General features: G+C 43.1%; 1 protein-coding gene across 1 annotated transcript in view; it reads left to right on the top strand.

Moving 5' to 3' along the window:
• Positions 1-9348: 9348 nt before the first annotated feature.
• col11a1a (collagen, type XI, alpha 1a) overlaps positions 9349-22510 on the top strand; it is an 86350-nt gene continuing 73188 nt past the window's right edge. The window contains exons 1-4 of the mRNA XM_065948716.1: positions 9349-9734; positions 16017-16181; positions 17007-17220; positions 20491-20653. Coding sequence (XP_065804788.1) covers positions 9620-9734; positions 16017-16181; positions 17007-17220; positions 20491-20653 — 657 coding nt within the window. The 5' untranslated portion in view covers positions 9349-9619. The remainder of the gene's footprint in view (positions 9735-16016; positions 16182-17006; positions 17221-20490; positions 20654-22510) is intronic.

Raw genomic sequence — 22510 nt, 5'->3', positions numbered from 1 at the left:
CCCTCTTTTCCTCACCTACGTCAGCAGCTCACCATCTGGACACCTGAACTCACTTCGCCTTGACCTTTTACCAAACTTTCCCTCTCTCACAGACCTTAAATCTGTGTCACAGCAAGCTAAATTTACAACTTTCACTTTTGGAACAGGGATGTTGCAACAGTGGCCGTACAGTAAATTTCCTGCAGAAAATGTCTGCTGAATGTTTTTCTTTTACTGCCGCAGCCTTGCATACCAGGGTCATGCAACCCTCCTAACTCTATATTTTCGACCTGAGGGCACACAGGAGATCCGCCCCGACCAGGTGGTGTGAACACTCAGCTCTAAGTTCAGCTCTTTATGATTGGCTGAAAGCATAGCTGCACGGTGGGTGATAAATGGTTGCATTAAGGGAGTGAAATCAGTGAAAGTCTGAAATGGTCCATGAAGCCATCAAACAGATTTAACATGATGTGCTCCACAGCTATTTTGCAATTTGAGAAAAGCTCTGTGAACTTCTCTTAAAGTCCACTTTTGAGTTATGTCTGAATATTGCCATGTAAGAATTCTTAAAGAGGGCATATTATCCATACCCTTTTCTCTCATTATTATTATCCTATAGTTTGTCTCTTAGATGATTAATAATGGTAACTATTAGTCCGTCTGTCACTTCAGGTGCGTATCAGGGACAATGTGCTCAGACAGAAGCACATTCCTCAGACATAAACGGTTTGTTGCATGTCTGACTGTAAGATCATTGCTTCCTGTAGAATCACGCTGCTTCCCATTAGAAACACCTGTAGTCCTGACCAGGCAGACTGAAGATATTCAGTTGTCTCTGTCATGACTCAGACCTGGGCTGTCTTGTCAGTATGAAACAACAGGAAAATGATGGAGAAGCTGTTGAACTGCAAATTTAAACATCACATCTAAATGCTTGCATCAGAGCACACACACTATTTTCTGGTGGTTACAAACACATTTGGAAACAGAAGAGTTTGGAGGAACTTTGCCAAATGTTTTTCGAGCAGAAACAATCAACCCAATCTCCCGACATTTGACAAGTGTTTTCTGCTCCTCTTGAGGACAAACCTGACAAAGTTTGACTTTTTACTTTTTACAAATCTGCATCATGACGTCGTTATTTCAGCAAACTTAAAGGAGCAATATGTAGCTCTGACCCCTAATGTTTAAAATGGGTACTGTTGTCCAAATTCAAAACATTGTAGAGAGCTGTCTCTCCCCCCCTCCTCTCTAGAGTTGATGCTCACACAGGTTGCCATGTGGTGGACACTGAAGCTTCAGTGTTTTGTCTCTTTAAACCGGAAGGTGGATTCAATCCCCAGCTCCTGCAGCTCCTGCAGCAGGACACTTGACCTCAAGTTGCTCCCGCTGCTTTGTCTGTGGTGTATGAATGTGTATGAATGGATGAGTCAATACTAGGGGTGTAAAGGTACACGTACTCGGACCGGACCGTTTCGGTACAGGGCTTTCGGTCCGGTCCGCCTCAGGCCACACCTCAGGGCCGAGGAAGGCTGCGGCCGCTGGTAAGGGACACAGCTTTTAGTTAGTAACTTGTAAAAAAGTTCAAACATAAACTGTGCAAACTGTGCAGATTACTAGTTCCTCGAGCCCTGTCGGTTTGGACAGTTAATATAACCGGGATGGAGTTCTTTTTACGGACTGACTCTTAAGTTTCGTTTTCATTTTCAGCGATGACCCCGCTCCAACAGCGCTGCTGCGTGAAAGGGGAGGAGGAGACACGTCTGTGTGGGAGCATAACCTGTAGCATGATAGAATGAACACCCTCCTATACTGTCCCAGATGTGATTAGGTTTATTATGTGCTCAAAGGCATTCAAAAAACTGTTGGCTTAATAAACTAGAAGGTGTCAGTGTAATTAAAAATGTTTACATATAGGCTATATTAATTACCTCATTTCATTCATGTCTTATTTATTGGAGACTCTTTTGGTTGAAGGATGCAGCATAAGTTGTCTTTTTTTTTCACAATGTTTAATTTAAAATGTTATTAAAAAGTAACCTGAGCAGGTGTAGAAGTATGAACTGTTGATACTGCACTTAGCCCAATGTGTAAAAGGGAAATTCTAAGTGTTCCTAATAAAGAAAAAAAAAGTGTTGCATCAGGTCCCTTTGCTGTACCGAAAATATACCGAACTGAAGCTTCAAAACTTGGAACCGTACCGAACCGAAATCTTTGTGTACCGTTACACCCCTAGCCAATACTGATGGTCTCTTTACTCAGCAGCCTCTACCATCAGTGTGAGAATGTGTATGTGTGTAAAAGAGCTTTGAGTAGTCAGAAGAATAGAAAAGAAATAAACAAGCCTCCGTCCATTTACCATGGAAATGGCTTTCTGAATTTCCCATTGTTTCAAGTGACTGTACTCAGTTTTGGGTTTGCAGCTTGTAAACACATTTCTTCAGGTCATATTTCTGTATTTTTATCTGAATAAATAAGCAGCAAGCCCTTCCACTGCGAGCATCTCCATATAATTGTATATCTCAGGCCTGCATGTGCTCTCAATAACTGAAGGCAGAATTTCACCAGATACTAATTCTGGTGTGCCCCACGGTTCACCACATTGTAAATGCATGGTTGTCGATGGCAGGGTGTACTGTATGACTGGGAAAAGTCACTGCAGTGGCACAAATACAACCCCCAAAACACACAAACAAACAAAAAACCTAGTAGAAACCCTCGAAGAAACAAAACAAACAGCTTTCATCAGATTACCTCAAATTACCCAAAATCGGGTTAAGCTTCTAATGAAAGCCGTTTGGTGGCATGATGACTTAACCTCCCAATTGATACTGGATTATAAAAAGTGTTTATTCTCATGAAATACTGCGGTAGCAGGAAATAAGGTTGGGGAAGTAAGGGAACTTTGTCTTGGTTGTGTTAGACAGGAATGGAGTGAGTGTGGAGAAAGAGCTCTTTATACCGTCGGTGTGTAAACAGTGACAGACGGTGGCGGCTGGTTGGCTCGAGTGTGCCTGTGAAAAGTGCTTGTGTTTCGAAACCATGTCAGGTTAAACTGAGCAAGTCAAAGAACTGTTCTAATTATAACACTTACACAGTATCAATTGTACATATCCAATAGCATACTCTGAAACAAATATCAGATCTAGAATTCAAGGCTCGTTTCTCTGATGGCTTGGTTCAAAACTCGACAAGAAAACAGAAAAGTCAGCACGCTCAATGTCAAAGCAGCAGCGTACAGATCAACAATGGACGTGTTTCAGCACAAAGCCTTCAACAGTTCATGTCTTATACAGAAGTTTCTCCAAAAGGAAATCTGAATTGTAAAAAGTCCAAATATTCACCACCTGTTTCCTTTGCTACTCGCTCTCTCCATAACTCACCTGTTTCTCCGCCTTTTAGGTTTTCTGCTCAAAAGTTGTACAGTAGTTGTAGATTTCTTCCAAGTGTATGATGGGAAATAATCTCAAAAGGACTATAGTTGTCGTCTTGCAGTTAGTGACCCTGTAAGATCTCAGTCTGTGACTAAAAACTCTTGTTGCTGACACGTTGTCTTTAGATGTGAGGCTGTGATGTTAGTCTAAAAAGTATTTAAAAGTTCTTTAAAAGTCTTTAAGGTATGTAAGCGGTATTCCAAGGTGTATTGATTCTTAAAATAGGTGTTCAATCTAAATGATGACGCTGTAAACATTTGAACAAAGGGGCAGATTGTCCCTTATTGACCTGGTTCCATTCAGTAGCCTATATACAGTATAGACAACATGGAACAGCGTGGGCGGGTAATAGTGAAAACATTGAGACATTAAACAGCTCTCAATCTGCTTCAGGTTCTGCATTCCTCCCCAAAGCTGCTAACCTTTAATCTACACAGGGTAAAGAAGTTGGTTTTATATTAGAAATAAATGTTGTCACAGAGGCGAGGGATGTGACTGTGGACTCAATCCAAAGGTTACAATTAAACTCAAATTAAATACTTTCTGACTGATAAAATGAGCAGATACCGATAGTCCCTGGTAATGCTAACATCAGCCGATTTATCGTTCAGGCTCTACTTTTAACCACAATAAAAATCAAATTCATAATATTTTACTTGTTTTTAACAGTAAAAAACACAAATCCTATGCCACATATCTGAGTTAAATGTTGTGTCCAATCAGTCGATGCCTTCTTGTCAAGGCTGGTCCTCGTCTAAGTCTTTGGCAGGTGTCCTTACATTTTCTGCTCGCTTTGACACAGTCTGTCATGAAGACAAAGACTGTTTTCTGTCTCTTCTGTGTCAAATACCTGGCAAAAAGTATAGCTGGCATGGGAAATGCTGTGTTCATGGTGTTGACAGTTTCCATCAAATGGTGCCCCTTCTAATGGTTTGGGTCCGTGTCTCTTGGTTAACAGTGTTTTGGAGAATGTTGGAGACAGTATAGTTAGCCAATGTTGGGTTTCCACAATGCTTGTCGTTTATTACAGTCTACACATCAACCTTACCAAACCCGTTGTACGACTACTACGATCAGTCATGAGCAAATTAGCGTCCACTAGAACCCTCACGTCACTGTTGAGCTGAACCGTAGCTCGGTCACAGACATCCATCCATGGCAAAAGCGGCAAAAGACATCATCTAGTGATGTCACTCCTCTAGTAGCTTAGTATGTCTTAAAGGTACATTCCACAACTTCAACTGATTCACCTTGAATTATGAAAATGCCTATTATCTTTGCATAAGTGGGTTTATTTGCATGTGCATGGGAGAATAGGATATGGTAAATGGACACTTGCACAAGGACACATCGTAACATGTAGCTGCAGGAGCTTGGGAATGAACCCCTGACCGTTAGGAGATGACCGACTCTACCAACTGACTTGTCAGCCGAGTTGACATCCAAAGATGCAGCAGTGTTACAGTGGTGTAAAAGAAACCCCTCTATTTCAGCCCTGCTCAGAACAGGCTGTTTCTGTGTCTGTACCTTTAAATACGTAAATGAGCGGTGTCTGACCACGCCCCCTCTCTGGAAGGGCTCGGGCGTACTCTGTCTTTCTTGCTCCATGTCCTGTTGTTTATGGTGAGAAGGCAGACTCAGAGGGCAGAACAAACACCTAGCTGTGGGAGTGTCACCCACCTGGGGGAGGGGCTACTGCCATTTGTGATGTCATGAAAGGAAAATCTCCAAACGGCCTGTTTGAGCACACATTTTCTGAAAAGTGGAGCAGACAGAAGACGGAGAGGATGGAGTTTTCTCATCATTGGAGGGTTTGTAGACAGACTAGAGACACATGTTAGAGTTAGAGGAACATGGAGAAGTGGATAATACAGAATATGTGACCTTTGGAGAAAGAATTTTATTCATTAGTTAAAATGTTCACTGTGCAGTACATTAATCTGATACTTTAAGCAATGCCATGTAAAGAATATTCATTTATCCGTATAACTAGTAATAATTTTGCAGACAACTCAAACTGCATAAGCTATAAATCAGCTCCAACTGCTGCTGCTATAAATACTGCAGTTTCTTTGTCTACTCTGCTCACTCAGCAGATTTAGTCTAAAACCCAACAGATTACATTCCTAAAAGCTTCTAACTCTGTATACAGTTTAATTCTTCATCTGCTGGTCACAATTCTCCTCTAACAGGGTTATTGTGGTTTATTTGGTGGCAAAAACCTTCTTGATCAGAGTATTGTGACTTGCTCATTGTCCAGGTTGTCTCCATCCGACAGGAAATTTACCCCAGAAAACTTCAAATCATCTGCAAGCCTCGATTTCCCCGAGGCAACAATCTGCAGCTGTCAACCTACCATCTGCTGACTGCCTCCCCTTCACTAATGTCTCCTTAAGGTGCACACCTGACTGTCTAAAGCAAAGGGCGTCAATTATTTTATGAACAGGTAGGTTTTACATAAGACGGTACTTCTTGGTTGTTGATTTGCGTTCTCATTACCCTCACTTGAGTCTCAGTCTCTGACACTAGTCTCAGAAGTCTTCAAGGAAACATGCAAAGAAAAGGAAACAGAAGTATGTGTTAAGTTTCAACTGGCTGAAATGTGTAACATCATTTATTATTTTTGCACTCATGTTTATTGCTGTTCTGAATGTGAATTGTTTAACAGCTTACAAGATTACTGATATAGTGCTTCCTAAACAGCTCAATAATTTTGTTAATTAATTAACAGTTTTTATTTCACTCAAAATTCATGTAAACAATTTCAACGGTGGAATACTCCCTCAGGTTGGGGAGTGAGTCTGCCTGAAGTAAAGGAGTTTGAGCATCTCAGGGTCTGGGTAAAATGGATCATGAGATTGACGGGCGGCTTGGTGCAGCGTCAGCATTAGTTTGGGAGTCGTGCCAGATCGTTTTGAAGGGAGAGCTGAGCCTAAAGTTAAAGCGTTTGATTCACTGGTTGATCTACGTTTTGACCCTCACCTGTGGTCATGAGCTTTGCGTCATGACCGAAAGAATGAGACCACAGATCTCAGCCTTAGAGATAGGGTGAGGAGCTCGGACTTCTGGAGGGAGCTTGGAGTAGAGCTGCTTCTCCTTGTACGGAAGGAGCCAGTTGAGGTGGTTGGGGTATCAGATTAAGATGCCTCTTGGACACCTCCCTTTTGGGGTCTTCCGGGCACATCCAATTGGGAGGAGACCCAGAGCTCTCTGGGGGGATAATATATCCCTTCTGGCCTGGGAACCCCTCTGGATCCCTCAGGAGGAGCTAGAAGATGTGGTGAGGGACGTCTGGGGCGACTAGCTTAGCCTGCTGCCACTGTGACCCAGCCCCAGATAAAAGGGAGGAAAATGGATAAGCGATATGATCAGGCAAATCCACTGCTCTGTCCAACCAATAACTGATATCCAATTAAGGGTATGTCAGCCAGTAAAAGACTTCCCAGAAGCCGACACTCTTCTGTCTCTGCTCATTGTTCCTTAATCTTCTTTACTCAGAGAGGAAATCAGAGATTTTAGACAACCTGTAAGATAATGGATCCAGAACAACTTCTAGTTAAAAGAATAAGGATACAACAACAATGAGTGTGACTAAAGCTCAGCTAAAGTGATAGCAAGCACATCTTTCTAACACTTAAGAAATTCCTGTGAAGTAAATGTTTAGAAGTCTCTGAATTATTTTACATGTTGAGTACTTGAAACTCCACAGAATCGATTGAACACATTGGATCCCATGTTGGGAACCAGTGGCCCTGCTCTCTGAGCCATGAGAGGACGAGATGTATCATGAAACCGTCTCTGACCCAGACACCAATTCGTCGCAGAGATATGGCTCTGCTCTCTGCCGCTGGGCATCCAAGAGGAGCATCTGATACTGTTTGGCTGTAGGGAGGTTGGGTCTGGCTGGCTGGGCAGGATAAGCTGGCTGACAGACGGAGCCTGGTTGGGATCTGTGCCATCCCTGGAGTGAGCCAAGAGATACAAGGAGCTGACTGTCCTCTGGACCTGCGCTTCCAAAAGACCATTAGATGAGAAACCCGGGAACTCTTCTCCCTCCTGCGATCTTTCTGTTGGATTCTCCAAAGAGTGTGTTACGTTAAATGTGTCTGGTTTCAGGATATTCAGTGATTTAATGAGAACTCTAGAAACAGAGGAAACCAGTGGGAACAAGTGAGGTTAACATTTCTTAGAAGTTCAGGTAGCTTTAAAAAACTGAATGAAACTGTCAATCAATTCAACATTAAGAAAACTTCAATCACAGAACCCACTGGTTATCGTCTGAAGTTAGATTTCATTGAAGGGTCACAAAGTAAAAGAGGAACAAAAATTAAGCAGATAAATCTTTCCTATCCACCACAAGTCAAGCTTCCATCTTTGACCTCATCTGGACTTTAAAGAGGACATATTATCCCCCTCCTCCACCTTTTCAAACAGCCCCCTGTGGTCTAAATGAAACATCTGTGCTGTGCTTTGGTAAAAATATAACATGAATCAAGCACCAGAGGAGGTTTGTGACCCTGTATAAACCAGCTTTCTCAGAATGCTCCGTTTTGGTGTGTGTGTCTCTGAGTTTTCCCGGTAGACATCACTCCTCTGTAGAGAGAATAAAAATGGAGGACCTGTGCAAAAGTTTTGTTCTAGTCTGGGGGTGGAGTCCATGGGTGGAGATACCAGGGGAGGGGAGGGGATTTTTTTTACCAGAATCCCACTGTGACATCACAAGGAGAGCACATTTGAAACAGAGCATTTTTCTCTGTGTTGTAAGACTTATGCAGACCACAAACAAAGGACTGGATGGGTTTATTTCACATTTTGTGGGTCTGTTGACACTCAGGTTACCAAAATATATGTTCAGAAACACTGAAGAAGAGGATTTTTGATATGTCCCCTTTAAAAACATAATTTCTCAGTTAGTATTTCAATGACAGCGATGGAAAACTTTGTCTTCCATGGATGTTAATCCAGGACAATATCTCAGACCGTGACTTGAAGCCTCTCTAGTTTGACATTTTGCCCATCGCCATCTTGGTTTTGGGAGCCAGAAATGACCATATTTGGAAAAGATGGTGGCCATACATAGCTAAGCCTCCGTCTGTGTAATCTGTTTGACTCTTAATGGGACCATAATTCACTAAATGAACATCATGCTGTGTTGGAGAAGACTTAGAACTAAAGATGAGAGCTTTACCTCATCAGGAGGATGTTTACTGAGGGGATGAATCAGCTGAGAAGTAGAAACATTTTATCATAGACTTCTATACAAGCAGATATTATTGTTCTTGCAACATTATTTACTGTATAAGACAAGCTGCAATAGTATTGATTGATGAAAGAATAGCCTATACCACAGAGAATCAAACATGTTGCCATATCTTTCTAACTAAACAATCCTCTCACATTTGAAAAGGTATGAACCTCCTAGTTATGTTTCTATGAGATGCTCGCTTGTTTGGTGACACATACATGAGGTTTAGATTCCAAGCTGATGTTTGGTGTCATTTTGGCTTTCATGGTTTGAATATGATCAGATTAAATGTGTCTATGAACTGGTAAACGTTAGGAAAACATGTGGATGAGTAGATTTGAGTCATTCGGTACCATAAGATCATTTTTGTCACAACAAACTTGATTTGTTTTTGCTTCTCAAAGCATTCGGTGTAAGATTAGAGCACAGTGGATAAAAACTGTATTTTTTTTACATCATGCATGTAAAATTCTTATTTCTCACACTTTATTCTTTATTCATTAACTTTGTCGCTGTTACCCCCCTCCCTCTCTCTCTACCAGACGCACTCGGAGAGACTGGGGGGAGGGGGGGGGGGCATTACCAAGCTAATGGGTGGACCCGAAGGAGAATTTCCAGCCCCGTGATTTGCTAATCGGGGGCTGGTTCCCTTGTCATTTCCCTGTAATCGTGGCTCCGGTTTGTGGAGCTTGCCCTGCCCTCCTGTCGCGGACGCTCCAAGTGTAGCGACTGCACTCTGCGCGCTTTTGGTTAAAGCCCGACTACCTTCACTGTGAAGGCTGGGCACTGGGAAGGAGGACCGGGGGCCTCGGTGTGGCTGAAAGAAGAGGCTGAAACTCCTCACTTATGGCTTTTCTGTAGGACGCTTTCATCATTACTTGGGATTGTGGACGGGACGTCAGTAAAAAAAAAATCATCTGAAGTCCCCCAGAAGTTTCTGTCACTTTGCGGGCGCTCGATCATGGAGATGCAAAAGTGGTCCACAAGGTGGAAAACGAAAAGGTGGCTTATGGACTCCACTGTAACCGCATTCATCACTTTAATCCTGGTTCTGCAGGCTGCCAGTGTCAGAGCAGGTAAGATTGTGACGGACGAACTTCTCTAATGAACTTTTTCTCACCGAAAGGGGGATGGAGGGCCGACCGGTCCGGCTGTGAAAACTCGGGGAAAGATGATGGAGATCGGGGAATTACAGATTTGTCCCTGGATACAGAAGCTTCGTGTTTCTTGGTCACATTAACGTGTTCGTCCCTGTTTCACAAGCAAATAAATAACAGTAGATGGAGATTAGCCCATATACCTTTAGTATGATCGCCATGTAGAAGCCACCAAACAAAACGGTCCTAACTGTATAGCCTACTGTACCAGGCTACTGAAGTGAATTTAAACTAGAAATAACGTGAACACCACATGCTTCCGGGGGGTAATTCGTCGAGGTGCACTCATTCTGTTGGCCAAAAACACCGAATTCATTAACACACAGTTTACCTCGAGCTACTTTTACGCATGAATGGGAAGCGTCCGCTCCGAAGATGAAACACCTCGACTAATTAAATTCATCCTGAGCCGCTGGTATGTGCTTACAGAGAGATCAGCTAAACAGAGCAGCCGTCCCAGCTTTTTTTAAGATTCACTCTGGCTGAAAGAAAGAGAGACAGAACGACAGAAAGAGAGAGAGAGCTCTTTGTTTGGCCTGTGGTCCGCTGGGTGGATGTGGACAAGGATAGCAGGGTGGATAACTCTGGACATTTGTCAGACTCTGGACTCTGAAGAACATGTTAGAAAAGTTTACTTTCATTGAAGAGTACAGCCTTACATGTGTTGTTAGGCCGATTGGATATTCTTGTCAGTGATATTGTGAGGTTGTGTTTACTTTTAGTCAAATGCGTTCATAAATTCAATGGGCGTGAGGAGTGGGATGGTTTTGTGGAGCACAGATGTAAGGATTTTCTGTGAAATGGTTCCAGCAGCTGTGTGGTTATCAATAAGTACCTCAAGGTTTGTGAAGTGTCAGTGCAGGGTGCAGAGTCCCTGTGGGGTCTGCAGGGGGCTGAGTGGGCTGAGTGGGCAGGCAGGTTCACCCTATCTCCACTCTGCCCTGCTGGTCCACACTGAAACCCAAACGCTGGCTCTGTGAACCCCCTCCCCGGTGCCCAACACTTCCCCTCAACTTTGCACTTAGATGTTTGGCCGGCTGCAGGACAAAGCTGTGTGCTGTGTGAGCGGTGGGAATGCTTCCTCTCTAAGTACTGAGCAGTTATTTGATGATGGTCCTTGTTGCACTTCCCTATGATTTTGAAGCCTTCAAAGAGCAGGCCTGCATACAGGCCTAGCCTGCAGCCATAATGGCCACAAGTCACAGGGTTCAGGATTACACAGGCCTCACACCTCGGCCTCAAGATGACTCTGTAGAGTTGATTGTTGCAAACAGATAAAGGTAAAGAATCAGGAGACTTCTCTATGAATCCTTTTGAGGGTTGAAGTTAACTTTAGACGTTAAGTCTGGAGAGGTTGCCTCAACACGAGGATGATTGGGGGTCTCAACTTTTGGACCAATATTTAGTGGAGTTGGAGCAAGACATCACAAATAAAAAGTCAACTCAGTGTCATTTCATTCTTTATCAGTCAGATCAAAGTGACTTATGACATGTTATATTTGTTTTTGTTGCTTTAACGGTCATTTCATTTATTTCATGTTTGGATTACAACCTGAAAGTTTAGAAGATTGCTCATCAGCTCCTGTCTCTCTCTCTCTCTCTTCTTTCAAACTGAAGTATTCTGCTGCAGGCTCTGTGTCTCAGGGTCTCAGTCAGTCAGAGCTGTTTCTGCAGGGTGCCCTCTCCATCGAGCAGTGTACAGACACGTTTTCTCAGCCCCCAGGGCGCAGCTTCAGATGTGCATTCCAGCAGACAAAGCTAGCATTTTCACAGCCCTCTCCCTAATGTGCTCAACTGGGAACATCAGTTAATCAGCTCCTTACTGGACAGAGGTCCACCAAGGAGCTGTCAAATATTTATTCAAGCATTGCTGGAGATGAGTTTTTCCTCCTCCACACAAAGCCACAAAGGGAAAACGTGTTCTTCCTACAAACACGTCTGAAAGTTCTTAGTTTGTTTTGTATTTCATGACATGTTTGGATTTAGAATACAGGTTTAACTCATGTGCACCATGAGCATTTTCTTATGTTGAAATACAGTAAAGGAGTTAATTGGGGGGGTAAAGCGGAGGGGGGAGAGGGAAGGGAGAACTCACTTTGAAAATCTGGGTAGGTCTCAGTGAAGTTTCTCTGGTATGACAGCAGCATAAAGCTGTCTTGTTTTAGCCGGCAGCGTGGTGGAAGTGGAAGGGAGAGAGAGGGAGAGAGAGAGAGAGAGAGGGTGGGGGGATATATGGAGAGAGACATTCTGGCTAGAGAGATATTATTAGAGTCTCAGGGAGCTGCAGGTGAAAAGGTCCTCCTCCGTTTACCGGCTGATTTCACCTTTCTGTAAAGATGTGTGACCCAGCAGGAGGGGGATTAAATGCTATCAGCTGAACTCTTACATTCACAGTAATCAAGGATGAGCTGAGACAGACTCAACTGGCTTCTGTCCAGAGTGTGCTGTTATGTTATCTCATTGAACATGCGGTTTACACCGTGTATACCTGTGAACATGATGGAGATGATATCAAATTAGTTGATCTCTGTCTTATGCTAATGTTTCCCACCCCTCCTCCTTTCCTGCCTGCTTCTCTCTTTGGCATATTGATATTCAGATGATCCAATAACTGAGCATCAGAGGCTGCCCTCCCTGATTTTTAGGGCCGGCTGTAGTTTGTTCTCTTCTCCAGTCAAAGAAGGTCCGAGCCTGAATGCCACCTGAGCTCTGCTGGTAGCTATGTGGCCTGTTTGCTCAGCCTCGAAGGGCAAACTCACACCAACTCATCACATGCACTCCTTTAAAACCTGTGCACACTCATTTGGCTGTCCTTAATGGATTGGCCAGTATTGACGTTTTCTCAGCACCTCCGTGTGAGGGGTCGCAGCCTGGCCAAACTGGCACATCTGGAACAGATGAGTCCTGGAGTTTGAACTGAACGCAGCTCTGCAGGAAGTCACAATGAGCTCCTCAGTTCACTCTCCAAAGTAAGTAGCCGGTTCATCCTCCTGAGCTACAAAAAAAGGCCAAGCTGTCCTCAGTGAAGGCCTTCCCACAGAGGAACAGTTTGCTGATTTTACTCTCCACCGCACATTTCTTTTCTGCTGTTCTTAGATCATTTTGTTTATCTTTGTTTCCTCTGTGTTCCTGGTAAGACGGGATAGAGTTGGTTTAGTTTGATCCTCTAAGGCACAACAATATTCACAGAGGAACTTTTAATTTCTAAACCAGGTTCATGTTGCTTTTAAGGGAAACAAAGTGGATATTGTGCATTAACTGGCTGGCTGGGGGAGTTGTCATTGAGAACCTTTTCTTCTTGGCTGCTTACAGTTCGGAGTTTTTGAAGCACACCATATCTCTTTGCCGCCATCTTTACATGCATCTGGTCCATTGCAGGTGTGGTGTAAGGTGCTGAGAGATAAGGAGTCCAGATGCAGAGAGGCCCTTCATGATACTATATGCAGAGAAACAACCATACAATGTGTTCTTTGACTTGCCTCCATAAAAATACAATCCTGGAGGGGGGCAAACTCACAGTAATAAGATGTTTGTGCTCAAACAGAGGTGTAGTCAGCACTCTCTGTGTGTCCATCATAAACAAAACATCTCTGCTTTCAGAAGCTTTATGATAAATTCAAATCCATCAACGCTGTAACCACAAGCTTTCAACAGAATTAAAAATCCTCTTAATTTGCTTCTCCTCGTCACATCCTGAATGTGGACCAGAAAGTGTTGAGAACAACAGCAGACAGTTTTTGAAGGTCCCCCTTTGTTTTTAAGGAACTCTGTGAGTGGTTCGACCTCCTCGTGCCAACCACAACAGTGGCTTTAGAGGCGTCAGAAAGGCTTTGTGATGCTTTCAGACACCTTGGCATGCTTGTTTACCCAACAAAAACAGATTAGTGTTATTACATTTAACAGTCTGCCATTGTGCTGCCCCTTTCAATCGGATATTGATACGCTCTGTGCAGAGAAGCGAGGGCCTGGTGTTACTTCAACATATCGATTTAAGCTCTCGTATGGACCTTTATTTACAGCTCTCGGTCGCTATTTGTGCTTTGAACTCTTTAAGCAAGAATGTGGGAAGAGAAAATCTCCATTAAGTCAGTATCTGTTAGTAGCTCATGACCCATTCAAGGCTATAAAGAGTCGAGTGTCGAGTCCACAGTCCCAGGAACATGAACAAGTCGTGTCCTCCAGAGAAAGTTAGCAGACCTTTTCACTGCTGAGTTATGAGTAAACTGTTGACCACACACAACTCCAAAAATCAGCGAAAATACGGAAAAGAGGAAGAAATCTGCTTTCAGATAAACTTAAAGAATATAACTGTCAGAGTGGACGCTGTTTGGATTGCTGTTACCTGCAGATTCCACAGCATCCATGTGCGCATCTCCGCCGTGGTTTTTCTCTCTCCAACAGTGCGCGCTCTAGCACACTCTGTCCCGTTTCCGATGTTGATAAAGTGATGGGACATGTGCAGAGTGGCACTTCTGGTACGTGTCAGAGAAGTACCGCTATCAGTTAAAACACAAGAGAGAAGTGTATCAGGAGTGTGCGGCACAGAAGAAACTCAGCTGACACGGATTCCATAAAATATCCCCATTAGAGTTAGGGCCAAAACACACCTGCAGTTACAGCTTCTCGCCAGAGGGGCCGCCAAAGAGAACCAAACTGATAGCTTCTTTAGGTTTTCATTGTTTTGATTGAATATCATTCATATAAATCTTGTTTATGGTCAAAGTTATCATCTTGTTTCAGCTTAAATTATGAAACATATCCGGTACAGACAACCCGATAACAAGGGGTCAATATTCTGCTGGACTCTGGACTCACATTAACCGGGTTAATGTTTTAAACTGAGGCGGTGTCATCAGGCTACACAGGAGCCTTTATGTAAAGTACATCAGATTGAAGAGAATGGAGCCTCTGGGCGACCCTTATCAAGGTAAACCTACCCAGGTGTTACAGAAGCAGGCCTCAGTTAGCACACTGCTCATTTTGTTCTTTTGCGTCCTTGACGGAGACGCTTCCTGTCCGATGAGCCTCAGAACCACAGAGAGTGTTTCCCAGATACTGAGACGTGTGTCGTTCCAAAGAGAGTTCATCTTTGAGTAAATGTATTTGAATGATATTTCAAACTCCCATTGAAGCAGAGTAGACGCTCAGGAGTTCAGTTCAGGTAATTCTCGTTTTGTTTTTACAGGATAGAAAACTTAAAACATGCAGAAACTCATTCTGCTCTGGATGACGAGTACTAACTTTGACCTTCAAATCAACGTTTTCTTGAACGTTTACGTCCCTTATACTGGTCATTATTGTGTCTGAATGTCCTCACATTCACAGTATTGGCTGCTCTGAACACCAATCAATCTCTGGAACAAGCACGCTGTCTCTAATGGACACACGGAAATTAAAGAAATCCAATGGCCCTCTGCTATCCAATGGGAATGGTGGGTTCCATTGACCTTGGATCTCAGAGCTGGGAATGATGTAACAGCTGCGTTAACCGCGTTCCAGTTGCGTGGTGGCAACAAGTCGAAAAGTAACATGGACGCCTCCAGGAGTACCTTTGTTGTGTTAGCTAACACCTGCCGATAAAAACACACTGCGTGATAGTTTACTGGCAAAAATAAATAACAAGTCCAGAGATAGAACTTGCACGATACTTTAGGTGTGATCGCATTAATTAAACAAAAAGACGACTTTGTCGCTCACAAACATGATAGTTTCAGCTTAAATGTTACTGTTGATGCATGTAGCAGCCATGTTGGATTTTAACTTGGGCTACTGAAGGTTCTCTGAGTTCCTGATGACGTTTCAGACCGGCAACTTGGAATTTCCAACTTCTGATATCACATGGAACCCTCCAAAGGGATCTGTGGCTTCAATAATACAATAAAAAATGTATCACAATTCCACTTTGATGCCATTTAGATACAATGAGCAGTAGCCTTGTTGTCTGTGAGGTGTCATCGTGATGGGAGTTACTCGTCTTCTTGTCCTGGACTTTGTGCCGTCTTTGTTTCCTGAGTTTATGAACCCCACCTCGAACAGGAAACAGAATTATGCCATACATTGCATTTAAAAAGTATCTGCATTAAAAGTTTGTCATCCATCATCCCTGCACTGCTTACTTTTGATGAACCACCTCTAACACCCTGTAACCCTTATGAACCTGTACCATGACCTAACTGCTGTTTTGTCTGCCCCCCCGATCAGCAGAGCCAGTGGATGTGCTAAAAGTATTAGAATTTCAAAATTACCCCGAAGGAGTGACGAAAACATCAGGATTTTGCAAAAACCGAAGAGCTTCCAATCCGGACTCCGCTTTCAGAGTCGCCAAGGAGGTCCAGATCAGCACCCCCACCACGCAGCTATTCCCTGGTAAGAACCTTTCCTTCACTATTCAGCTACTGCTGTCCTGTGAGAAGCTGTTTCATCTCAGCGCTCTGACTCTTCTGATTGTGAATGTTACATAAGTTACCTTTGTTTATTCAGCTCCCAAAAAGCTTTTAGATTAAAGTCTTGTATGTATGTAGGTGAGACCACAACATGTGCATGACATCTGCAAATGCTTCCTAATGAATCAAACATAACAAGTCCAAACAACGAGAAAAACACAAGATGAGCCGCTAAACGAAAGCTTACTTTAAGAAACTGAAAAGTCCACAAAACGGGTTAAAAATTTAGAAGCAGCCACAAAGAAAACCAACCATGATTTACGGGAAGTCTGCCAACAAACTGAGACAGAACAGAAGAAACTCAACCAGGCTGTTTTCTAATCCGGCTGCTACTATCCTAGTAGTCCGTCTTGATTGATCTGATTTGCAGGATGTAGTACAAACAGCATTCTCTGTTTGATAGCAGTCTGCAGTAGGCGGTCTGGAAAACAGCCAGAGACTAAACACATGGGGGGTAATCAGACTTTGGTGTGAGAAACCAGACACAGGTGACACTGATAAGAGCAATCAAAGAACAGGAAGTAAAACTAAACATGAAACTCTACAAAATAAAGCAGGAAACTCTCAAGACTAAACTCAGTAGTAGGAAGGGGGATGCATGCAAGGACTACAGGAACACGAGAGTGAATGTCAAAATAAAACAGGAAATCAGGTCTGAACTTGAAATGAATAAAAAAAAAACTTAACAAGAGGCACTCATGACACCTGTCCCCCTTTCTTTCCATGTCCCCCTCTCTCGGTCGTGCAGGAGGTGTTTTCCCTGAGGACTTCTCCATCCTGACCACAGTGCGCCCAAAGTCCGGCCTCCAGTCCTTCCTGCTCTCTATTTACAACCAGCAGGGAGTCCAGCAGCTGGGCGTGGAGGTGGGACGCTCACCTGTCTTCCTGTATGAGGATCAGACCGGCAAGCCAGCGCCAGAGGACTACCCTCTCTTCCGTAGTCTCAACCTCGCTGACGGAAAGTAAGTCAAATCCTATGAAAAAGCTGTGAAACTTGTGCAATAGTGAGAAGCCAAACATCACTTCTCTTTAAGTCTGAACTCAGCGGTCACAATTTTAACAATCGGAACAAATAACTGCATAATAACACATATTCTTAAAACGTGTTGATCATTGGTCCTTGGGTCGTTGGATCGTGTGTTTTGCAATATAACTCATGAAAACATCGATGGTCTCAGGAGAAGAGGATGTTCTATGTTTGAATATTCATTCTTACTACAGATGGAGACATTTCCATTTGCTTTTTCGGTTATTTTTAAAGTAGTTTAATCACCAAATTGACTCAAAAACAGTCACAGGCTTACTAACTTTCTCTTCATGATGAAAGCAAGAAAACAACCCAGATCTTCCCAGAGTTGCTCTGCAGGTGCTCAGGACCGGATTATCCGTCTCATCGGGGGTTCGCGGGCACAGAGACAGGTCAGAGACGGGGAGACACTGGATTATTGGGGCACAGCAGGGGTAGCTATGGGCAAGCTGACCTCATCCATGAACTCACTGCCTCTGTTATTTTAGAGAGGAGGGGGCGGGAGGAGGAAGGGGAAGGGGCAGCCGTAAACTTCCTCTTTACCTCCTCGGGTGACCTCACCCAACCAGAAACCTTTTAGCATAAACCTGATTATCTGCTCCCAGGTTCAAATCCCAGAGTTCTCACACAGAGCTTCAGTTTAGCCGACATGAGTATGTGTGCCGGGGGCAAGAGGGGAACAAGTAAACAGAGAGGATGCTGGAAGAGCATTTATTTGGTCTCCCCACGTTATCAAGTGTTCTTGCTTACATTGTTGTTTCAGCTTTCAAAGGAAGTCATGACCCCAACACAATATTATTGTGAGATCCAGAGAGAGAGCAGATATCAAGATAAAGGAGAGCTCATAAGATCCTCCCAGAGTCTCATGTCAGCAACAAATCCAGCTTCATGTCCGGGATGTTTCATCTGAGATCTTCAGCTGAATGCTCCAGTAACAGCCGGGCGAGAAAATAATCTCTGTAGGAAGTTTGTAAAAATGTATGTTGATAATAATTAGAAACTTTGGAGAAGATTTACTGAACGTGGATAAAATGTATCATTCTATCATGATCTGAAATAAGCTCCGCTTGCAGCACCCAAAGCGTCTCAAAGAGCCTTAAACAAATTCTAACCTGAAGCCACCATGTTTAAAGTTTTACTGTTTTTAATCAACAGTTTAATGTCGACAGGCAGGAGATGTGTAAGGATAATAAGGCCGTCTGTAAACACGTTGTAACAATGAATGCGCTAAAAGAGATAAACCAGAAAAGAAGCTATGCTAACATCAGAAACAGCTCAGCTACCAGTCCCTCCTGCTGTCTTATATGCCTGAAAATGTTCCAAAATACATGTTTAGTGTTTAAATGGTTTTAACCAACAGGTGTGTTTAGTTTCCAAAGGATAATTCAGCTGCCTTTGAACACCTTATAAACCATGAAAACTTAATGGATCAACACCTGAAAACAAGCTAGGCAAACATTAGCAGCAGCTCGGTTCCCAGCCCCTCCTGGAAATGTTCCAAAACTGCTGATTGTTGGCGTAATACTACTTTATAACTTTATATAATATGGTTTTAGTCGGGTGTGTTTGTTTTTAAGAGGAGGCGATCTGTAAGGATAATTCAGCTAACTGTTAAAACGATAGCAGCAGCTCAGCCTGCAGCTTCTCTTGATGTCCAGATAATCGACATCTCATTTTTTTTAAGTGTCTTTCCCACAAAACTTTCAAAGTATAAAAGAATGCAGCTTTAACAAAGTGTGATAAACAACTGAAGCTCATAGAAATAAATACACTCTCTTCTGTTTAGTTTGTACTTTTTATTCAAATTATGAACGGATCGGTTTCTTCAGGATTCGTCTTCAAAGGGTTAAGGTTAGGGTTAGGGTTAGCAGCATGATCACATTTTGTATAGTGATGGATATCAACATTGACAGCTATAGATTTAGATTATTGTGATCATTATTCTTCACATATCGCCCGCCCTGACTCCATCTCAGGCCCAGTGACTCCAGCTGTGTACACTCTGAAATCCCTGCACGAGTCTTCATTGTTCCTGAGAACACTCGGAGCTTGACGAGAGCAACACACCAGCAACACTGACGGAGCGTGAGGTGAAAGGGAGGATTTGTTACTCTGAATACCGTCAGTTTGAACTTCTTCAAGCTCTTCAAATGGGATTTCCTTAAGGTTGTGTTTACACTCGGCTTTTCAGCTACAACGTCACTTTCCCTCTCATCATAAATCACTTCAGAAGTTTTGAGAAATGGAGGTCGACATTTACCTTCAGCCGTATAAATTGACAGGTAATCCCTCCTGCTGCGCTGCTAAGCCAACGAGCGCTGCACGTTTCTTCCTCTCAAAGCTCCACCGCCTGCTCAGGAATGTGTCAGTGTGATTTAAAAAAAGAATTAAAGATATTTCTCTTCTGATAACTTGACTTACATGCAGACATGTTAATATGATAAATACGTCTGTGTACGTGTAAACAAACATGTCTTATATCCCCACCCTCAGCTGCAGTGGTGCCAGGTCTCATCTTCCACCTCAGAACAATGTTTTGACTGTATGTCTCCTGCTCTGCCAAGGCAGCTCTTCCTGGATCCTGACACACACTTTCCACAATGTTCAATGTGTCTGTCATGCCGAGTAACCCAGAAGGAGGATTAAGTTTGGAGTTTAATGAGTGTAATCCCGTGTTAAACAGGGCCAGAGTGTGGGGGCAAGAATGTGTTCCACTGCTGCCTGGTATGCAATAGCCCTTAAGTGCAGAGGCAAACGGTCCAAAGGCGAGGGAGGCGTCGGACTCACGTGTGACCCCGGTTAACCCTTTACTTTGAGGGGTGTGTCAATCAAAATTTGTCTTTAAAAGTCAGACAATCATGTTGATTCTCCGCTGAGTAATATCATGAAGCAAATCCTTCTGAGCGTCTTTTCCAAGAGGTTAATTATAAAAGTTATTTACTCCGTGTGGCCTTCTGATAAAGTTGTCTCTGAATGTAAACAAACTGCCTACAATCATCGTGTTATTGAGTAAACACCTGCTCCACAAAGTCTTCATTGTTGCATGTTGATTAGGTTACATCATGCTCTGATTGCAGCCTCCACATGCCCTTTATGCCCCACAGTAACTTAAGTTGCTCTCGGTGATTTAACAACACACTCGCTGACCCTGACTCTGTGTTGTGTGTGTGTGTGTGTGTGTGTGTTTGTGTGTGTGTGTGACCAGATGGCACCGTGTGGCCATCAGTGTGGAGAAGAAGACGGTCACCATCATCGTAGACTGCAAGAAGAAGATCACCAAACCTCTGCTCAGGAGTGACCACACCTCCATCGACGCCGACGGCATCACCGTGTTCGGCACCAGGCTCCTGGACGAGGAGGTGTTCCAGGTAAAGATTTAAGATGTCATCGACTGTGTGGAGGCTTTGATCGAATAATTAACTTGCATAAAACCTGGTTAATGCAGAACCGACCAGAAACGTACTGTGCAGAAATCATAGTACGTGAAGGAGTTAGAACTTCTCATTTCAAGTTCACTTTTCTTGCTGTATTGGCAGAAGTATTTAACTTATTACAAGTAATTTAGACCTCGTTTTTTCTTGTAATATCTTAAAATAAGATGTTTATCTGACTCCTCAAGAGAATGTGGCTTATATAATGCGTATAATGAGATATGAATAACTAGAAATTAGACAAATACAGGGCGTGGGCGGCCTGGTGGTCGGTGGATTAAAAAGGTGTGATTTCATCAGAAAGCCATGTCATTAAAAAGTCAGACTGAAGACAGCAAGGATTACGGTTTATTCTAAATTGTTGTTTGGCACGATCAACAAACTGATCACCCAACCAGGACTTAAAAAAATCTTAAAATCTTCTTTTTTTAAATCTTAAAAAAGTACAGTAGAAGTATTTACTGAGTCCAGATTGGATCGGATGCTTGACATCCCTCCCCGTTGAATCGGCCTCAGAGCTTTTTGATGGAATGTGGAGATGATGGAAACCAGGGCGGATCTGGAGGTCGTTAAATGTTTCTTTATTGTATGGGGACGGTTCACATGGATCTTGAATATTCCCATATGAAGTGTTCTATAAGTCTGTTTGCTCTTACTGTTCACAGAGATCCTCAAAGACTTCCATTTTCATAACAAATATTTAATGTTTGAAGTCAACGTGTCCCAAACGTTGCACTTGGTCATATTTTGTACCTCATAATTGTTTGTTTGTTCTTCTGCTAAAGCACTTGTTAACTTTTGATAAAAACTTCTCAGGCGTCTTTACCTCGTTGTTAGAGACACTTCATACGGTGAGAGTTTCACATGGAGAAGGTTTTTTGTTCAGAGCCAAAGGTAGAAGAGGGTGTATTTGTACAAGAGGGTGGAGACGGCGAGAAATCATCAGCTAATGCTAGTGCTAGCTTGGTAGCATGCTACATCCATAGTTATATCGTCTCATGGTGCCATCAGTCGCTCATTGCAGCGGTCCATGATGATCTGTACACTTCAGTCAGAAGGTCAGGTTGTATGTATGAAGCCGCTTTGACGTCAACTATCATACAGTAAACTACCGCTTTGTATCTTCAGTTTGGCTTTTCACTGTCTCCATCTTGTTTTGTGCACTGATGACAAGCCATGCTCAAACTTTTGACTGTTTCCGTCCTCCAGATTGTTGGATTTGTGGTCAGTTGGTGATTTGAGGCTCACACTTTGGGGCACAGTTCAACCTGAGGTGGGGGTCTGGCGTGCGGCTCAGGCAGATGTAAATAATGACAGACAATGGCTGGATTGTCGTGTCACTCGGGGTCTTCTCTGGTGGGAGCTAAAGGTCACTGTAAGGCTGCATGGGGGGCGTTGGGGGGGGGGAGGCTGTATTTCCTGGTGAGAGAGTGCAGGTTTGTTGACGAGCAGCAGGAATGAGCAGTCGTTACTTTGCTACTGAGACTGACTGATTGATGCTGCTCCTGTGTTTAAGACTTATTCTTTGGCTTGTGTTGTCATGGCTGCGGGAACGACGGTCTCTGCATGTTGAACTTTTTAACTCTTTTCATTTTCTGAAGTTTGATATTTGTCTTGCAGTTTTTGCTTTCGTTCCCTAAGCTGACAAGCATTGTAACACTTAAGTTAACTAAATTTTCTTGTGTTAAAAAATACATTTTTGTTGTTTACTCAACATATTTATCTCCTCATTGTGGGAAAACACGATGACAAGATAAATATGTTGAGATGAGACGAGCTAATTTCAGCCGGCTT

Source organism: Labrus bergylta, chromosome 20, assembly GCF_963930695.1.
Source record: "Labrus bergylta chromosome 20, fLabBer1.1, whole genome shotgun sequence".
Taxonomy (NCBI): domain Eukaryota; kingdom Metazoa; phylum Chordata; class Actinopteri; order Labriformes; family Labridae; genus Labrus; species Labrus bergylta.
This window is presented reverse-complemented; position numbering and strand designations above follow the sequence as displayed.